The sequence below is a fragment of the Ascaphus truei genome, chromosome 21 (genome assembly GCF_040206685.1).
Source record: "Ascaphus truei isolate aAscTru1 chromosome 21, aAscTru1.hap1, whole genome shotgun sequence".
NCBI lineage: Eukaryota > Metazoa > Chordata > Amphibia > Anura > Ascaphidae > Ascaphus > Ascaphus truei.
In genome coordinates, this window is record NC_134503.1 from 3,897,894 (window position 1) to 3,912,112 (window position 14,219).

At 58.7% G+C, this 14,219-nt stretch overlaps 2 protein-coding genes across 2 annotated transcripts in view; both read left to right on the forward strand.

The window, feature by feature from the left end:
- Nucleotides 1–1,614: 1,614 nt before the first annotated feature.
- DPM2 (dolichyl-phosphate mannosyltransferase subunit 2, regulatory) lies at nt 1,615–4,000 on the forward strand (the record flags this gene model as incomplete). The annotated part of the gene is made up of 3 exons (XM_075579520.1): nt 1,615–1,716; nt 2,798–2,900; nt 3,064–4,000. Coding segments are annotated over 3 exons (264 nt in total), but the record flags the coding sequence as incomplete, so codon positions are not given.
- Nucleotides 3,205–14,219, forward strand: part of PIP5KL1 (phosphatidylinositol-4-phosphate 5-kinase like 1) — a 21,886-nt gene continuing 10,871 nt past the window's right edge. Inside the window, 2 exon segments of the mRNA XM_075578512.1 lie at nt 3,205–3,340; nt 7,248–7,396. Of these exon segments, the coding sequence (XP_075434627.1) occupies nt 7,370–7,396 (27 nt within the window). The 5' untranslated portion in view covers nt 3,205–3,340; nt 7,248–7,369.

Genomic DNA, 14,219 nt, shown 5'->3' on the forward strand with positions numbered 1-14,219 from the left:
GGGGGTGAGGGAGATGGCGAGAGGGGGGGTGGTGAGGGAGATGGCGAGAGAGGGGGGGGTGAGGGAGATGGCGAGAGGGGGGGGGGGTGAGGGAGATGGCGAGAGGGGGGGGTGAGGGAGATGGCGAGAGGGGGGGGGGTGAGGGAGATAGGGGGGGGGGTGAGGGAGATGGGGGGGTGAGGGAGATGGGGGGGGTGAGGGAGATGGGGGGGGGGGGTGAGGGAGATGGGGGGGGGGTGAGGGAGATGGGGGGGGGTGAGGGAGATGGCGAGAGGGGGGGGGTGAGGGAGATGGCGAGAGGGGGGGGGTGAGGGAGATGGCGAGAGGGGGGGGGGTGAGGGAGATGGCGAGAGGGGGGGGGGGTGAGGGAGATGGCGAGAGGGGGGGGGGTGAGGGAGATGGCGAGAGGGGGGGGGTGAGGGAGATGGCGAGAGAGGGGGGGGGTGAGGGAGATGGCGAGAGGGGGGGGGGTGAGGGAGATGGCGAGAGGGGGGGGGGGGGTGAGGGAGATGGCGAGAGGGGGGGGGTGAGGGAGATGGCGAGAGGGGGGGGGTGAGGGCGAGAGGGGGGGGTGAGGGCGAGAGGGGGGGGTGAGGGAGATGGGGGGGGGGGTGAGGGAGATGGGGGGGGGGTGAGGGAGATGGGGGGGGGGGTGAGGGAGATGGGGGGGGGTGAGGGAGATGGGGGGGGGGGGTGAGGGAGATGGGGGGGGGGGTGAGGGAGATGGGGGGGGGGGGGTGAGGGAGATGGGGGGGGGGGTGAGGGAGATGGGGGGGGGGGGTGAGGGAGATGGGGGGGGGGGGGTGAGGGAGATGGGGGGGGGTGAGGGAGATGGGGGGGGGTGAGGAGATGGGGGGGGGGGTGAGGGAGATGGGGGGGGGTGGTAGGAGGGAGATGGGGGGGGGGTGAGGGAGATGGCGAGAGGGAGGGGTGTGTGTGAGGGAGATGGCGAGAGGGGGGGGGTGTATGTGAGGGAGATGGCGAGAGGGGGGGGGTGTGTATGTGAGGGAGATGGCGAGAGGGGGGTGTGTATGTGAGGGAGATGGCGAGAGGGGGGGTGTGTATGTGAGGGAGATGGCGAGAGGGGGGGGGTGTGAGGGAGATGGCGAGAGGGGGGGGGTGTGAGGGAGATGGCGAGAGGGGGGGGTGTGAGGGAGATGGCGAGAGGGGGGGTGTGAGGGAGATGGCGAGAGGGGGGGGTATGTGTGTGAGGGAGATGGCGAGAGGGGGGGTGGTGTGTGAGGGAGATGGCGAGAGGGAGGGGTGTGTGTGAGGGAGATGGCGAGAGGGGGGGGGGGTGTATGTGAGGGAGATGGCGAGAGGGGGGGGGGGTGTATGTGAGGGAGATGGCGAGAGGGGGGGGGGTGTATGTGAGGGAGATGGCGAGGGGGGGGGGTGTGTATGTGAGGGAGATGGCGAGAGGGGGGGGGTGTATGTGAGGGAGATGGCGAGGGGGGGGGTGTGTATGTGAGGGAGATGGCGAGAGGGGGGGTGTGTATGTGAGGGAGATGGCGAGAAGGGGGGCTCCGTTCATTGCGTAATTAATACGATAATTAGCGCTGATTTCATATGGAAGAGCCGGGTTTCCGTCACTTAACCCTTTGGTGATGTGTCTCTGTGTTCCAGGCGACAGGAAGTGACCGGGTGGCAGGGGCCGGACTTGTGGCTCTGAGCGCCCTGCTGTGCGGCTACTACACGGTGTGGGTCATCTGTCTGGTGTGTGATACACAGTGACACTGCTACACAATAACACAACACCCTGCTGTGCGGCTACTACACGGTGTGGGTCATCTGTCTGGTGTGTGATACACAGTGACACTGCTACACAATAACACAACACCCTGCTGTGCGGCTACTACACGGTGTGGGTCATCTGTCTGGTGTGTGATACACAGTGACACTGCTACACAATAACACAACACCCTGCTGTGTGGCTACTACACGGTGTGGGTCATCTGTCTGGTGTGTGATACACAGTGACACTGCTACACAATAACACAACACCCTGCTGTGCGGCTACTACACGGTGTGGGTCATCTGTCTGGTGTGTAATACACAGTGACACTACTACACAATAACACAACACCCTGCTGTGCGGCTACTACACGGTGTGGGTCATCTGTCTGGTGTGTGATACACAGTGACACTGCTACACAATAACACAACACCCTGCTGTGCGGCTACTACACGGTGTGGGTCACCTGTCTGGTGTGTGATCACAGTGACACAATAACACAACACCCCGCGGTACGGCTACTACACGGTGTGGGTTATCTGCCTGGTGTGTGATACACAAACATAATACAAACTGCTACCCAATAACACAACTCGCTACTGTATCATGGTATGTGCTTCACATGACACATCACACACCTAGTACACAATGGTGCATGTGATTTTTGTCTGGTATGTGATACACAAACTCAACATGCGTCATGACACACCTTCTGCACCGTTGCAAACTTTGGATAACTGCTTCACTGTAATTTATTGTGTTACTGTTTGTTTCTGGCAGTCATGTGACACCGTGACACCGTGACAGCCGCCCGTACACCCACACTCTATAGATCTGGGGTGGGCAACGCCAGTCCTCAAGGGGTCAGGTATTGGGGATATCCCTGCGTCAGCATAGGTGGCCCAATCAGTGGCTCTGTCTTTGACTGGGCCACCTGTGCTGAAGCAGGGATATCCTGAAAACCTGACCTGTTGGTGGCCCTTGAGGACTTGAGTAAACCCCCCCCCCCTCCCCCCGCGCTCCAGATCTTTAACGCACAAACTCTCGTCTCTCCCCCGCCAGCCGTTCATTGACGGTGATCATGTGATTCACACATTGTTCCTCCCGCGGGAATACTCCGTGTTGCTGCCTCTGGTTGCCGGGCTGATCCTGGTACTCTCTATGGGTGAGTAACGTCCCCAGGGAATTGGGCGAGCTTCCTGCTAGCGGGACAAGGTTTGCCCACGGTGGCCATGCATGCTCACCTGTAAAGTTAGGGCATGGGGCGAGCGACGTTACCCTGCGGGCAGGGCGGGCGGGCCTGTAACACGTGTCTCTCTCGTGCATAGGAATCTTTGTGACCTTCGTCATGTGGAGAAGCCGGAGCCCCAAGAAGACATCTGAGTGAGGAGAGTGCGCGTGACACGTCCCCACACACGCGTGACGGATCTTGGTACACAGGAGCGGTCATCCCGTGCTGTTCCGCCCATCTCCTGACCAGGGTTCTGGGACATAGGGACACCGAGTGTCACGGAGCCCTGCTCTCTCCACAGAACATGACTTTACGGGTCACCGTTACGTCACCGACGTGTCGCTGCCGCTCTTTCCCTGCGTCATTATACTGCGGTAAATCCTTCTTAGAGCAGCACTGCCACCCAGTGGTGAAACCACAGCATTGAATATATATATATATATATATGGTGGTACCCTACACATCCTTGTTCTACAACTGAATGCGGTATAGGAGTAGTGTTACTGATCTCCATTAGATAGTGTGCTATAGAAGACCATGAGAGGGGTGGCTCTCATAGGTAGGGGTGCCCGGTGGCTTCTCCAAAAATGCTGGACACAATGGTGAAAGGTGCGACATACTTTAGACACAGACCTCTGCTCCATGCTGTTTCCTCCTCTCCTTGGCCCCACCCCCTGGCTCCTGACACCACCTGATTGGCTGCTGCTGGGTAATGCAGCCAATCAGGATGGAGTAAGCTGCCCAGCCCCCTAGCAACAGCCCTGCTCGGGGAAATCCCGCGGCCCCCCAAGCCGGTCGGGTCACTGTCCAGAGAGGTTTTTTTTTACTGGACAGGGTCCAAATACAGGACAGTCCGATATTGGATTCCTGGCAGCCCTCCGAGTCCCAGGACGTATCCCACTCTTCTATTGCACGCGCCCGGAAATCCGTATTCATTGTTAGCTGTCTCTGCTGCAAATCATGTTTATTTTTAACATCTTCCCTTTGCTACCAATAAAACCCCCCTGTGAGCACATCCACAGACAGGTCTGCAACGATGCCTTTCCCCATTATCTCTTAGCATAGTGCTTCCACTGCAGCCAGGGATTCTGGGATATGACATGCAAATGAACGCAGTGTCACCTTTTTACTTAAAATGGCTATGCACGTTTAACCCCGGCTGTGCTGGAAAGCTGGGTAATGTGGCACGCCTCTGTGTGTGTTTCAGGCCCCCCTGGAGGGAAGCGGATAAAGACACAATCACATTTTTTGCTGCCGGCTCTTTAAAATGTTCTTCTGCTCTCTGCAGTGATTCTGACGCTTGTTTTAGGGCGCAACGCTGCAAAGACAGATCCAATTTGTATATTATTATTATTTTGGGGACTAGTAAAAAAAAAAAAATGGTTGTCCACATTGGCATCCCAGCGATTCCGGGTGTTTAAAATGGAGAAATAAACCTGCGGGCTGACTTCTCAAAAGTGCTTTCTTCCATTTCTATGAAATGAGGTGTAACCGTGACAGCGAAAGGCATCAATACGGGAGGGGTGGGTTTCTGTGTTCTCCTGAGGGGGGTGTCGCTGTACATCATGGGGCATCAATACGGGAGGGGTGGGTTTCTGTGTTCCCCTGAGGGGGGTGTCGCTGTACATCATGGGGCATCAATACGGGAGGGGTGGGTTTCTGTGTTCCCCTGAGGGGGGTGTCGCTGTACATCATGGGGCATCAATACGGGAGGGGTGGGTTTCTGTGTTCCCCTGAGGGGGGTGTCGCTGTACATCACGGTGTTAAAGCCCTCAGCCTGTCTGCTCCATCTGCGTCTCCTACAACTGGAGGCTCCAATTTGCACACTGATTGCTGTAAATAAACACAGGATTACAGGGGTCCCCGGGGACCCCCCCTCCCGCTGCTGCACGGTGCAAACATTTGCAGCGTTAAATCCTCTGCTTCCTGCACGGAAGGGGGTCGCTGAGTAACGGAGTCAGTGTTTATAAAGGAGGTTTGTTTCTCCATAAGGAATATGCGGCACTCTGTGATGATATTGAGTATCGCTAGCATTTTCTACACTATTGTGGGAATGTCTTGATGATTAAGACACGAGAGAAGGCACAAAATATCTTATATATATATATATATATATATATATATATATATATATATATATATAGTGCCTTCCAGGTACATGGTGCTTTACAATACATGTGACATAATATAATGGATAATAGGTGGCGGATTTCTTTCTTTTGGGGCTCAAGTATTTTTAGCTATACATTCTCCGATTGAAAGGTGGCTGGGAGTGTGTAATGATACTTGTTATTGCCTTGTCCTGCGGCATGTATGCTGCAGGTCTGCGTTAGCGGGGTGCTGCAGGCCTGCGTTGGCGGGGTGCTGCAGGTCTGCGTTGGCGGGGGGTGCTGCAGGTCTGCGTTAGCGGGGTGCTGCAGGCCTGCGTTGGCGGGGTGCTGCAGGTCTGCGTTAGCGGGGTGCTGCAGGTCTGCGTTGGCGGGGTGCTGCAGGCCTGCGTTGGCGGGGTGCTGCAGGTCTGCGTTAGCGGGGTGCTGCAGGTCTGCGTTGGCGGGGGGTGCTGCAGGTCTGCGTTGGCGGGGTGCTGCAGGTCTGCGTTGGTGGGGGGTGCTGCAGGTCTGCGTTAGCGGGGGGTGCTGCAGGTCTGCGTTGGCGGGGTGCTGCAGGTCTGCGTTGGCGGGGTGCTGCAGGTCTGCGTTGGCGGGGTGCTGTAGGTCTGCGTTGGCGGGGTGCTGCAGGTCTGTGTTTTTGGGGGGTGCTGCAGGCCTGCGTTTTTGGGGGGTGCTGCAGACCTGCGTTTTTGGGGGGTGCTGCAGGCCTGCGTTAGCGGGGTGCTGCAGGCCTGCGTTAGCGGGGGGCTGCAGGGAACTTGCTGCGTGAGTCCTGATAAACCCGCTGGACTTGTCAGCAAAGCACAGGGGAGCCACAACGAAGCAAACCCAGTCACCTGGCAACCAGACGCAGGCAGGTAGCTCCGTGTCAGCCCCGGCTGCCCCAGCTCTGCCTCTCACCTGGTTCTCCCAGCCACACCCTCTACCCTGCAAACCCTCTGCGCTGTGAAACCTCTGCTAGATCTGCGCGTCTCTCCCCTACCTGCGCGTCTCTCCCCCTGCCTGCGCGTCTCTCCTCCTGCCTGCATATCTTCCTGCGAATTTGCCCCCCCTGCCTGCGCCTTTGCCACCCCCTGCCTGCGCCTTTGCCCCCCCTGCCTGCGCCTTTGGCCCCCCCCTGCCTGTGCCTTTGCCCCCCTGCCTGCGCCTTTGCCCCCCCTGCCTGCGCCTTTGCCCCCCCTGCCTGCGCCTTTGCCCCCCCTGCCTGCGCCTTTGCCTCCCCCTGCCTGCGCCTTTGCCCCCTCCTTGCCTGCGCCTTATCCCCCCCATCTGTGCCTCACCCCCTTGTCTGCGCCTTCCCCGTCTGCATCTCTCCCCCTTTCCCTGTCTGCGCCTCTCCATCCCCCGCCACTGTCCGCCCCCACTCCGTGCCTGCGCCTCCCTCCCCTCCCTGCACCTATCCCCTCCCCCGTCTGCGCACCTATCCCTCCCCCGTCTGCGCCCCTTCCCCCCGCCTCCCTATTTGTGCCTCTCCCAGTCCCCCCGCGCCTCCCCCTCTATTCTCCCCCCCTTGCGCCTCTTCTTCCCCCCATCTGTGCTGTTCTCCCTCCCCCATCTACGCCTCTCTTCTCCACCCCCCGTCTACGCCTCTCTTCTCCACCCCCCGTCTGCGCCTCTCCACCCCCACCCGTCTGCGCCTCTCTTCTCCACCCCCACCCGTCTGCGGCTCTCTTCTGCACCCCCCCCCCCCCGTCTGCGCCTCTCTTCTCCACCCCCCTGTCTGCGCCTCTCACCCCCCCTGTCTGCGCCTCTCTGTTACTTATTGATTTCCTTGCACCTCTGCCGCTGGTCCCTGTAATTCCCCTGCAGCCTCCTGATCCCCAGCTGCAGCTCTCTCTCTGCATGTCCCCTGCAGCCTCCTGATCCCCAGCTGCAGCTGTCTCTGCATGTCCCCTGCAGTCTCCTGATCCCCAGCTGCAGCTCTCTCTCTGCATGTCCCCTGCAGCCTCCTGATCCCCAGCTACAGCTGTCTCTGCATGTCCCCTGCAGTCTCCTGATCCCAGCTGCAGCTCTCTCTCTGCATGTCCCCTGCAGCCTCCTGATCCCCAGCTGCAGCTGTCTCTGCATGTCCCCTGCAGTCTCCTGATCCCCAGCTGCAGCTCTCTCTCTGCATGTCCCCTGCAGTCTCCTGATCCCCAGCTGCAGCTCTCTCTCTGCATGTCCCCTGCAGCTCTCCCCGGCTCCCCGGGCAGGCCCAGCTTGTGCTGCTAATACTCCAGTTTCTACGCTTGGACTCTGTGCGGCTGCTGATGGTGACGCTGAAATCTACAGACGGAGGAGAGTAACCGCGCCATGTCTCAGATCGGGAGCAGAGTGTCGGTGAGTTCCTCTCTGGCCGGTCCTGACGTCGCGGCGCTCACCCATGCAACGCCTCGTCCGTCACGTCATAATATCTGCGTTAAAGGCGCAGCTCTCCTTAATCGGGAAAAGGAACCGTTAACCCCTTCACTGCCGGCTCACAGCAAAACAGGCCCCTCGGACAGTGAAGGGGTTAACAGATGTTTATGCTTTCTGCTGTGCTTCTTACCTTCCTCTTGTATCATGTGCAGCCTGGCGTTCCCCCTCACAGAAATAATACACGTCTGGCGTCCCCCCTCACAGAAATAATACACGCCTGGCGGTCCCCCTCACAGAAATAATACACGTCTGGCGTCCCCCCCCTCACAGAAATAATTCACGCCTGGCGTTCCCCCCACAGAAATAATACACGCCTGGCGGGCCCCCTCACAGAAATAATACACGCCTGGCGGTCCCCCTCACAGAAATAATACACGCCTGGCGGTCCCCCTCACAGAAATAATTCACGCTTGGCGTTCCCACTCACAGAAATAATACACGCCTGGCGTCCCCCTCACAGAAATAATACACGTCTGGCGTCTCCCTCACAGAAATAATACACGCCTGGCGTACCCCCTCACAGAAATAATACACGCCTGGCGTCCCCCCTCACAGAAATAATACACGCCTGGCGGTCCCCCTCGCAGAAATAATACACGCCTGGCGTTACCTCTCGCAGAAATAATACACGCCTGGCGTTCCCCCTCACAGAAATAATACACACCTGGCGTCCCCCTCACAGAAATAATACACGCCTGGCATCCCCCTCACAGAAATAATACACGCCTGGCGTACCCCACACACAAATAATACACGCCTGGCGTCCCCCCTCACAGAAATAATACACGCCTGGCGTTACCTCTCGCAGAAATAATACACGCCTGGCGGTCCCACTCGCAGAAATAATACACGCCTGGCGGTCCCCCTCGCAGAAATAATACACGCCTGGCGGTCCCCCCCTCACAGAAATAATACACGCCTGGCGGTCCCCCCCTCACAGAAATAATACACGCCTGGCGGTCCCCCCCTCACAGAAATAATACACGCCTGGCGGTCCCCCCTCACAGAAATAATACACGCCTGGCGGTCCCCCCCTCACAGAAAAAATACACGCCTGGCGGTCCCCCCCTCACAGAAATAATACACGCCTGGCGGTCCCCCCTCACAGAAATAATACACGCCTGGCGGTCCCCCCCTCACAGAAATAATACACGCCTGGCGGTCCCCCCCTCACAGAAATAATACACGCCTGGCGGTCCCCCCCTCACAGAAATAATACACGCCTGGCGGTCCCCCCCTCACAGAAATAATACACGCCTGGCGGTCCCCCCCTCACAGAAATAATACACGCCTGGCGGTCCCCCCCTCACAGAAATAATACACGCCTGATGGTCCCCCCCTCACAGAAATAATACACGCCTGGCGGTCCCCCCCTCACAGAAATAATACACGCCTGGCGGTCCCCCCCTCACAGAAATAATACACGCCTGGCGGTCCCCCCCTCACAGAAATAATACACGCCTGGCGGTCCCCCCCTCACAGAAATAATACACGCCTGGCGGTCCCCCCCTCACAGAAATAATACACGCCTGACGGTCCCCCCCTCACAGAAATAATACACGCCTGGCGGTCCCCCCCTCACAGAAATAATACACGCCTGGCGGTCCCCCCCTCACAGAAATAATACACGCCTGGCGGTCCCCCCTCACAGAAATAATACACGCCTGGCGGTCCCCCCCTCACAGAAATAATACACGCCTGGCGGTCCCCCCCTCGCAGAAATAATACACGCCTGGCGGTCCCCCCCTCGCAGAAATAATACACGCCTGGCGGTCCCTCTCGCAGAAATAATACACGCCTGGCTGTCCCCCTCACAGAAATAATACACGCCTGGCGGTCCCCCCCTCACAGAAATAATACACGCCTGGCGGTCCCCCCCTCACAGAAATAATACACGCCTGGCGGTCCCCCCTCACAGAAATAATACACGCCTGGCGGTCCCCCCCCTCACAGAAATAATACACGCCTGGCGGTCCCCCCCTCACAGAAATAATACACGCCTGGCGGTCCCCCCCTCACAGAAATAATACACGCCTGGCGGTCCCCCCCTCACAGAAATAATACACGCCTGGCGGTCCCCCCTCACAGAAATAATACACGCCTGGCGGTCCCCCCCTCACAGAAATAATACACGCCTGGCGGTCCCCCCCTCACAGAAATAATACACGCCTGGCGGTCCCCCCCTCACAGAAATAATACACGCCTGGCGGTCCCCCCCTCACAGAAATAATACACGCCTGGCGGTCCCCCCCTCACAGAAATAATACACGCCTGGCGGTCCCCCCCTCACAGAAATAATACACGCCTGGCGGTCCCCCCCTCACAGAAATAATACACGCCTGGCGGTCCCCCCCCTCACAGAAATAATACACGCCTGGCGGTCCCCCCCTCACAGAAATAATACACGCCTGGCGGTCCCCCCCTCACAGAAATAATACACGCCTGGCGGTCCCCCCCTCACAGAAATAATACACGCCTGGCGGTCCCCCCCTCACAGAAATAATACACGCCTGGCGGTCCCCCCCTCACAGAAATAATACACGCCTGGCGGTCCCCCTCACAGAAGATAGATGCCTGGGACTGTGAAGTTTGGTGATTAAAGGGCCCGAGTCAGAAGCCCATGTCCTCTCCTGATCTCGGACAGGTCACTTTATGCCCCTGTGCCTCGGGTAATAGACACAGATAGTAAGCTCTACGGACCAGGGATTGTGCTTCTAAAATGGGATGTACTGCGCACTATACTGTAATGTATGTATCTCTTCATATAGCGCAGACAGTGTACTCAGCGCTTCACACAGACCATACAGTACAGGGAATTATAATACAATAAGCACAGCAAAGTCAGACAATAGGAAAGGAAATCCCTGCCCCGGAGAGCTTACACTCTAAGTGGTATGTTGGGAGAGTTACAGCAGCTGAGGGAATAAGTGCAGGGAATGGCCATTAACTGATGTGCTTGGCGTCCCATTGGGGAAAAAACACTACAAGAGATTATTATTATTAATAATAATAAAATAGAAACTTATTCTAATTACACAGGAAGCAGATAAGTGGAAGTTATTGTAGCGGTGACTGCATCTTTGTGATGAAGCTGGTGACATTGTTGGGCTTTTTGCCGGCTGTGTGGGAGTGCCCCTTTCACATTCCTGCTCTCTGTGCTGCCTGGACACTGTGTCATGGTGACTATCAGTGGCCTGAGCAGCAGAGCAGGCACAGAGCGGTCAGCAGCGCTCACCCATGGGGGCTGAGATCCACCCTGTGTATACGCCCAACCCCATCTCCTGAGAGAGCTCCCACTTCAAAGGAGTGACACATGGTGAGTATCCTACAGCAATGTGCTACGGCAGGGACCCCACACATGTAGCACGAGAAGCACTATATATGGTACGCGGGGGGCCTGTACGTCACACTATATATGGTACGCGGGGGCCTGTACGTCACACTATATATGGTACGCAGGGGCCTGTAAGTCACACTATATATGGTACACGGGGGCCTGTAAGACACACTATATATGGTACGCAGGGGCCTGTAAGTCACACTATATATGGTACACGGGGGCCTGTACGTCACACTATATATGGTACGCAGGGGCCTGTAAGTCACACTATATATGGTACACGGGGGCCTGTAAGACACACTATATATGGTACGCAGGGGCCTGTAAGTCACACTATATATGGTACACGGGGGCCTGTAAGTCACTATATATATATAGTGACTTACACAGCTATATATTACACATATATATATATATATATATATATATATATATATATATATTACACAGCTGGGGCCTTTAAGTCACACTATATATAGTACACAGCTGGGGCCTTTAAGTCACACTATATATAGTACATAGGGGGGCGGGGGGGGACATGCCTGGCCGGAGTAATGACCAGCCAGTGTCATTTACCAGTGTGTTCTGTGCCAGGGAGAGGAGGGTCAGCAACAGGGAGGGAGGGGAGAGACACGGAGAGGGGGAGAGAGGAGGGTCAGCAACAGGGAGAGAGGGGGAAGAGAGAGGGTCAGCAACAGGGAGGGGAGAGACACGGAGAGGGAGAGAGACTGTGAGAGGGTCAGTGACAGAGAAAGGAAAGTCTGTGAAAGGGGGGGGGGATTGAGAGGGAGTGACGGGATGGGGACGGGGGGGAGGGGGGTGAATGGGAGAAAGGAGGTCAGCGAGTGTGCCCATGGGGAAGAACGAATGGGGAGGGATAGTGACAAGGGGGGGGGGGAAATGATGGGTCAGTGACAGAGGGGGAGAGAGACTGGAATAATGACACGGGAGAGCGAGATGTGATTAGGGGGCGGTAACAGGAGAGACTGACGGGGGGAGGGGAGAGCGAGGGTGGGGGGGCGGTGACGGGGAGGGAGAGGCTGTGTGAGGGTGGGGGGGCAGTGACGGGGAGGGAGAGGCTGTGTGAGGGTGGGGGGGGGGCAGTGACGGGGAGAGGAGAGGCTGTGTGAGGGGGTGGGCAGTGACAGGGAGAGGCTGTGTGCGGGTGGGGGGGGGGCAGTGACAGGGGGAGGGAGAGGCTGCGTGAGGGTGGGGGGGGGGCAGTGACAGGGGGAGGGAGAGGCTGTGTGAGGCTGGGGGGGGAAGTGACGGGGAGAGGAGAGGCTGTGTGAGGGTGGGGGGGGGAAGTGAAGGGGAGAGGAGAGGCTGTGTGAGGGTGGGGGGGGGGCAGTGAAGGGGAGAGGAGAGGCTGTGTGAGGGTGGGTGGGGGCAGTGACGAGGAGAGGCTGTGTGAGGGAAAGGCAGTGACAGGGAGAGGCTGTGTGAGGGTGGGGAGCAGTGACAGGGAGAGAGGCTGTGTGAGGGTGGGGCAATAACGGGGAGAGGGGCTGTGTGAGGGTGGGGGCAGTAACGGGAGAGGCTGTGTGAGGGTGGGGGCAGTGATGGGGGGGGAGGCTGTGTGAGTTTGGGGGTAGTGATGGGGGGGGAGAGGCTGTGAGGGTGGGGGGGGAGAGGCTGTGTGAGGGTGGGGAGCAGTGACGGGGGGAGGCTGTGTGAGGGTGGGGGCAGTGACGGGGGGGAGGCGATGGGAGGGTGGGGAGCAGTGACAGGGGGAGAGAGGCTGTGAGGGTGGTGGCAGTGACGGGGGAGAGGCTGTGAGGGTGGGGGCAGTGACGGGGAGAGAGAGGCTGTGTGAGGGTGGGTGCAGTGACGGGGGGGAGAGAGGCTGTGTGAGGGTGGGGGCAGTGACGGGGGGGGAGAGAGGCTGTGTGAGGGTGGGGGCAGTGATGGGGTGAGAGAGAGAGGCTGTGTGAGGGTGGGGGCAGTGACAGGGGGGGGGAGAGAGGCTGTGTGGAGGCTGGACAATGTGACCGCACGGAGAGGGGACAGAATTCCTAGAACATGAACAGAGAGGTACGCAGAGTGCCCCCCTGTCTGTGCCATCCTCCCCCCTGTCTGTGCCATCCTCCCCCCTGTCTGTCCCACCCTGCCCCTCTCTCTGTCCCACCCTGCCCCTCTCTCTGTCCCACCCTGCCCCTCTCTCTGTCCCACCCTGCCCCTCTCTCTGTCCCACCCTGCCCCTCTCTCTGTCCCACCCTGCCCCTCTCTCTGTCCCACCCTGCCCCTCTCTCTGTCCCACCCTGCCCCTCTCTGTCCCACCCTGCCCCTCTCTCTGTCCCACCCTGCCCCTCTCTCTGTCCCACCCTGCCCCTCTCTCTGTCCCACCCTGCCCCTCTCTCTGTCCCACCCTGCCCCTCTCTCTGTCCCACCCTGCCGCTCTCTCTGTCCCACCCTGCCCCTCTCTCTGTCCCACCCTGCCCCTCTCTGTCCCACCCTGCCCCTCTCTCTGTCCCACCCTGCCCCTCTCTCTGTGCCACCCTGCCCCCTCTCTCTGTGCCACCCTGCCCCTCTCTCTGTGCCACCCTGCCCCTCTGTGCCACCCTGCCCCTCTCTCTGTGCCACCCTGCCCCTCCCTCTGTGCCACACTGCCCCTCCCTCTGTGCCACACTGCCCCTGATGCTGTGTGTGCTGCCCGGCTGTGTCTGCTCTTGGATCTCTCTCTCCCTGGTGTGTTAGTGGTAGGGGGGGGGGGGGGAGTGCTGTTAGTCCATTAGATGAGGTTGTGGTGTATACAGCCGGCTGATACACGGTCACAGCCTCCTAATGGCTGCAGCCTGGTCCTGGCTGTTCCTCGCCTCAGTATCTCTCTGAGAACTCTCCCATAGCAGTCAGTGCCAGGCAGATAGCGACACAGAGAGGGGCACAGAGAGGCTATCACTGGCAGTCTCCTGGCAGTGCCAGGCAGATAGTGACACGGTGAGGGGCTCAGAGAGGCTATCTGCCTGGCACTGCCAGTGATAGCCTCTCTGTGCCCCTCTCTGTGTCGCGATCTGCCTGGCACTGCCAGGATACTGCCAGTGATAGCGACACAGAGGGGCACAGAGAGGCTATCGCTGGCAGTGCCAGGCAGATAGTGACACAGAGAGGGGCACAGAGAGACTATCTGCCTGGCACTGCCAGTGGTAGCCTCTCTGTGCCCCTCTCTGTGTCGCTATCTGCCTGGCACTGCCAGTGATGGCCTCTCTGTGCCCCTCTCTGTGTCGCTATCTACCTGGCACTGCCAGTGATAGCCTCTCTGTGCCCCTCTCTGTGTCGCTATCTGCCTGGCACTGCCAGTGATAGCCTCTCTGTGCCCCTCTCTGTGTCGCTATCTGCCTGGCACTGCCAGTGATAGCCTCTCTGTGCCCCTCTCTGTGTCGCTATCTGCCTGGCACTGCCAGTGAT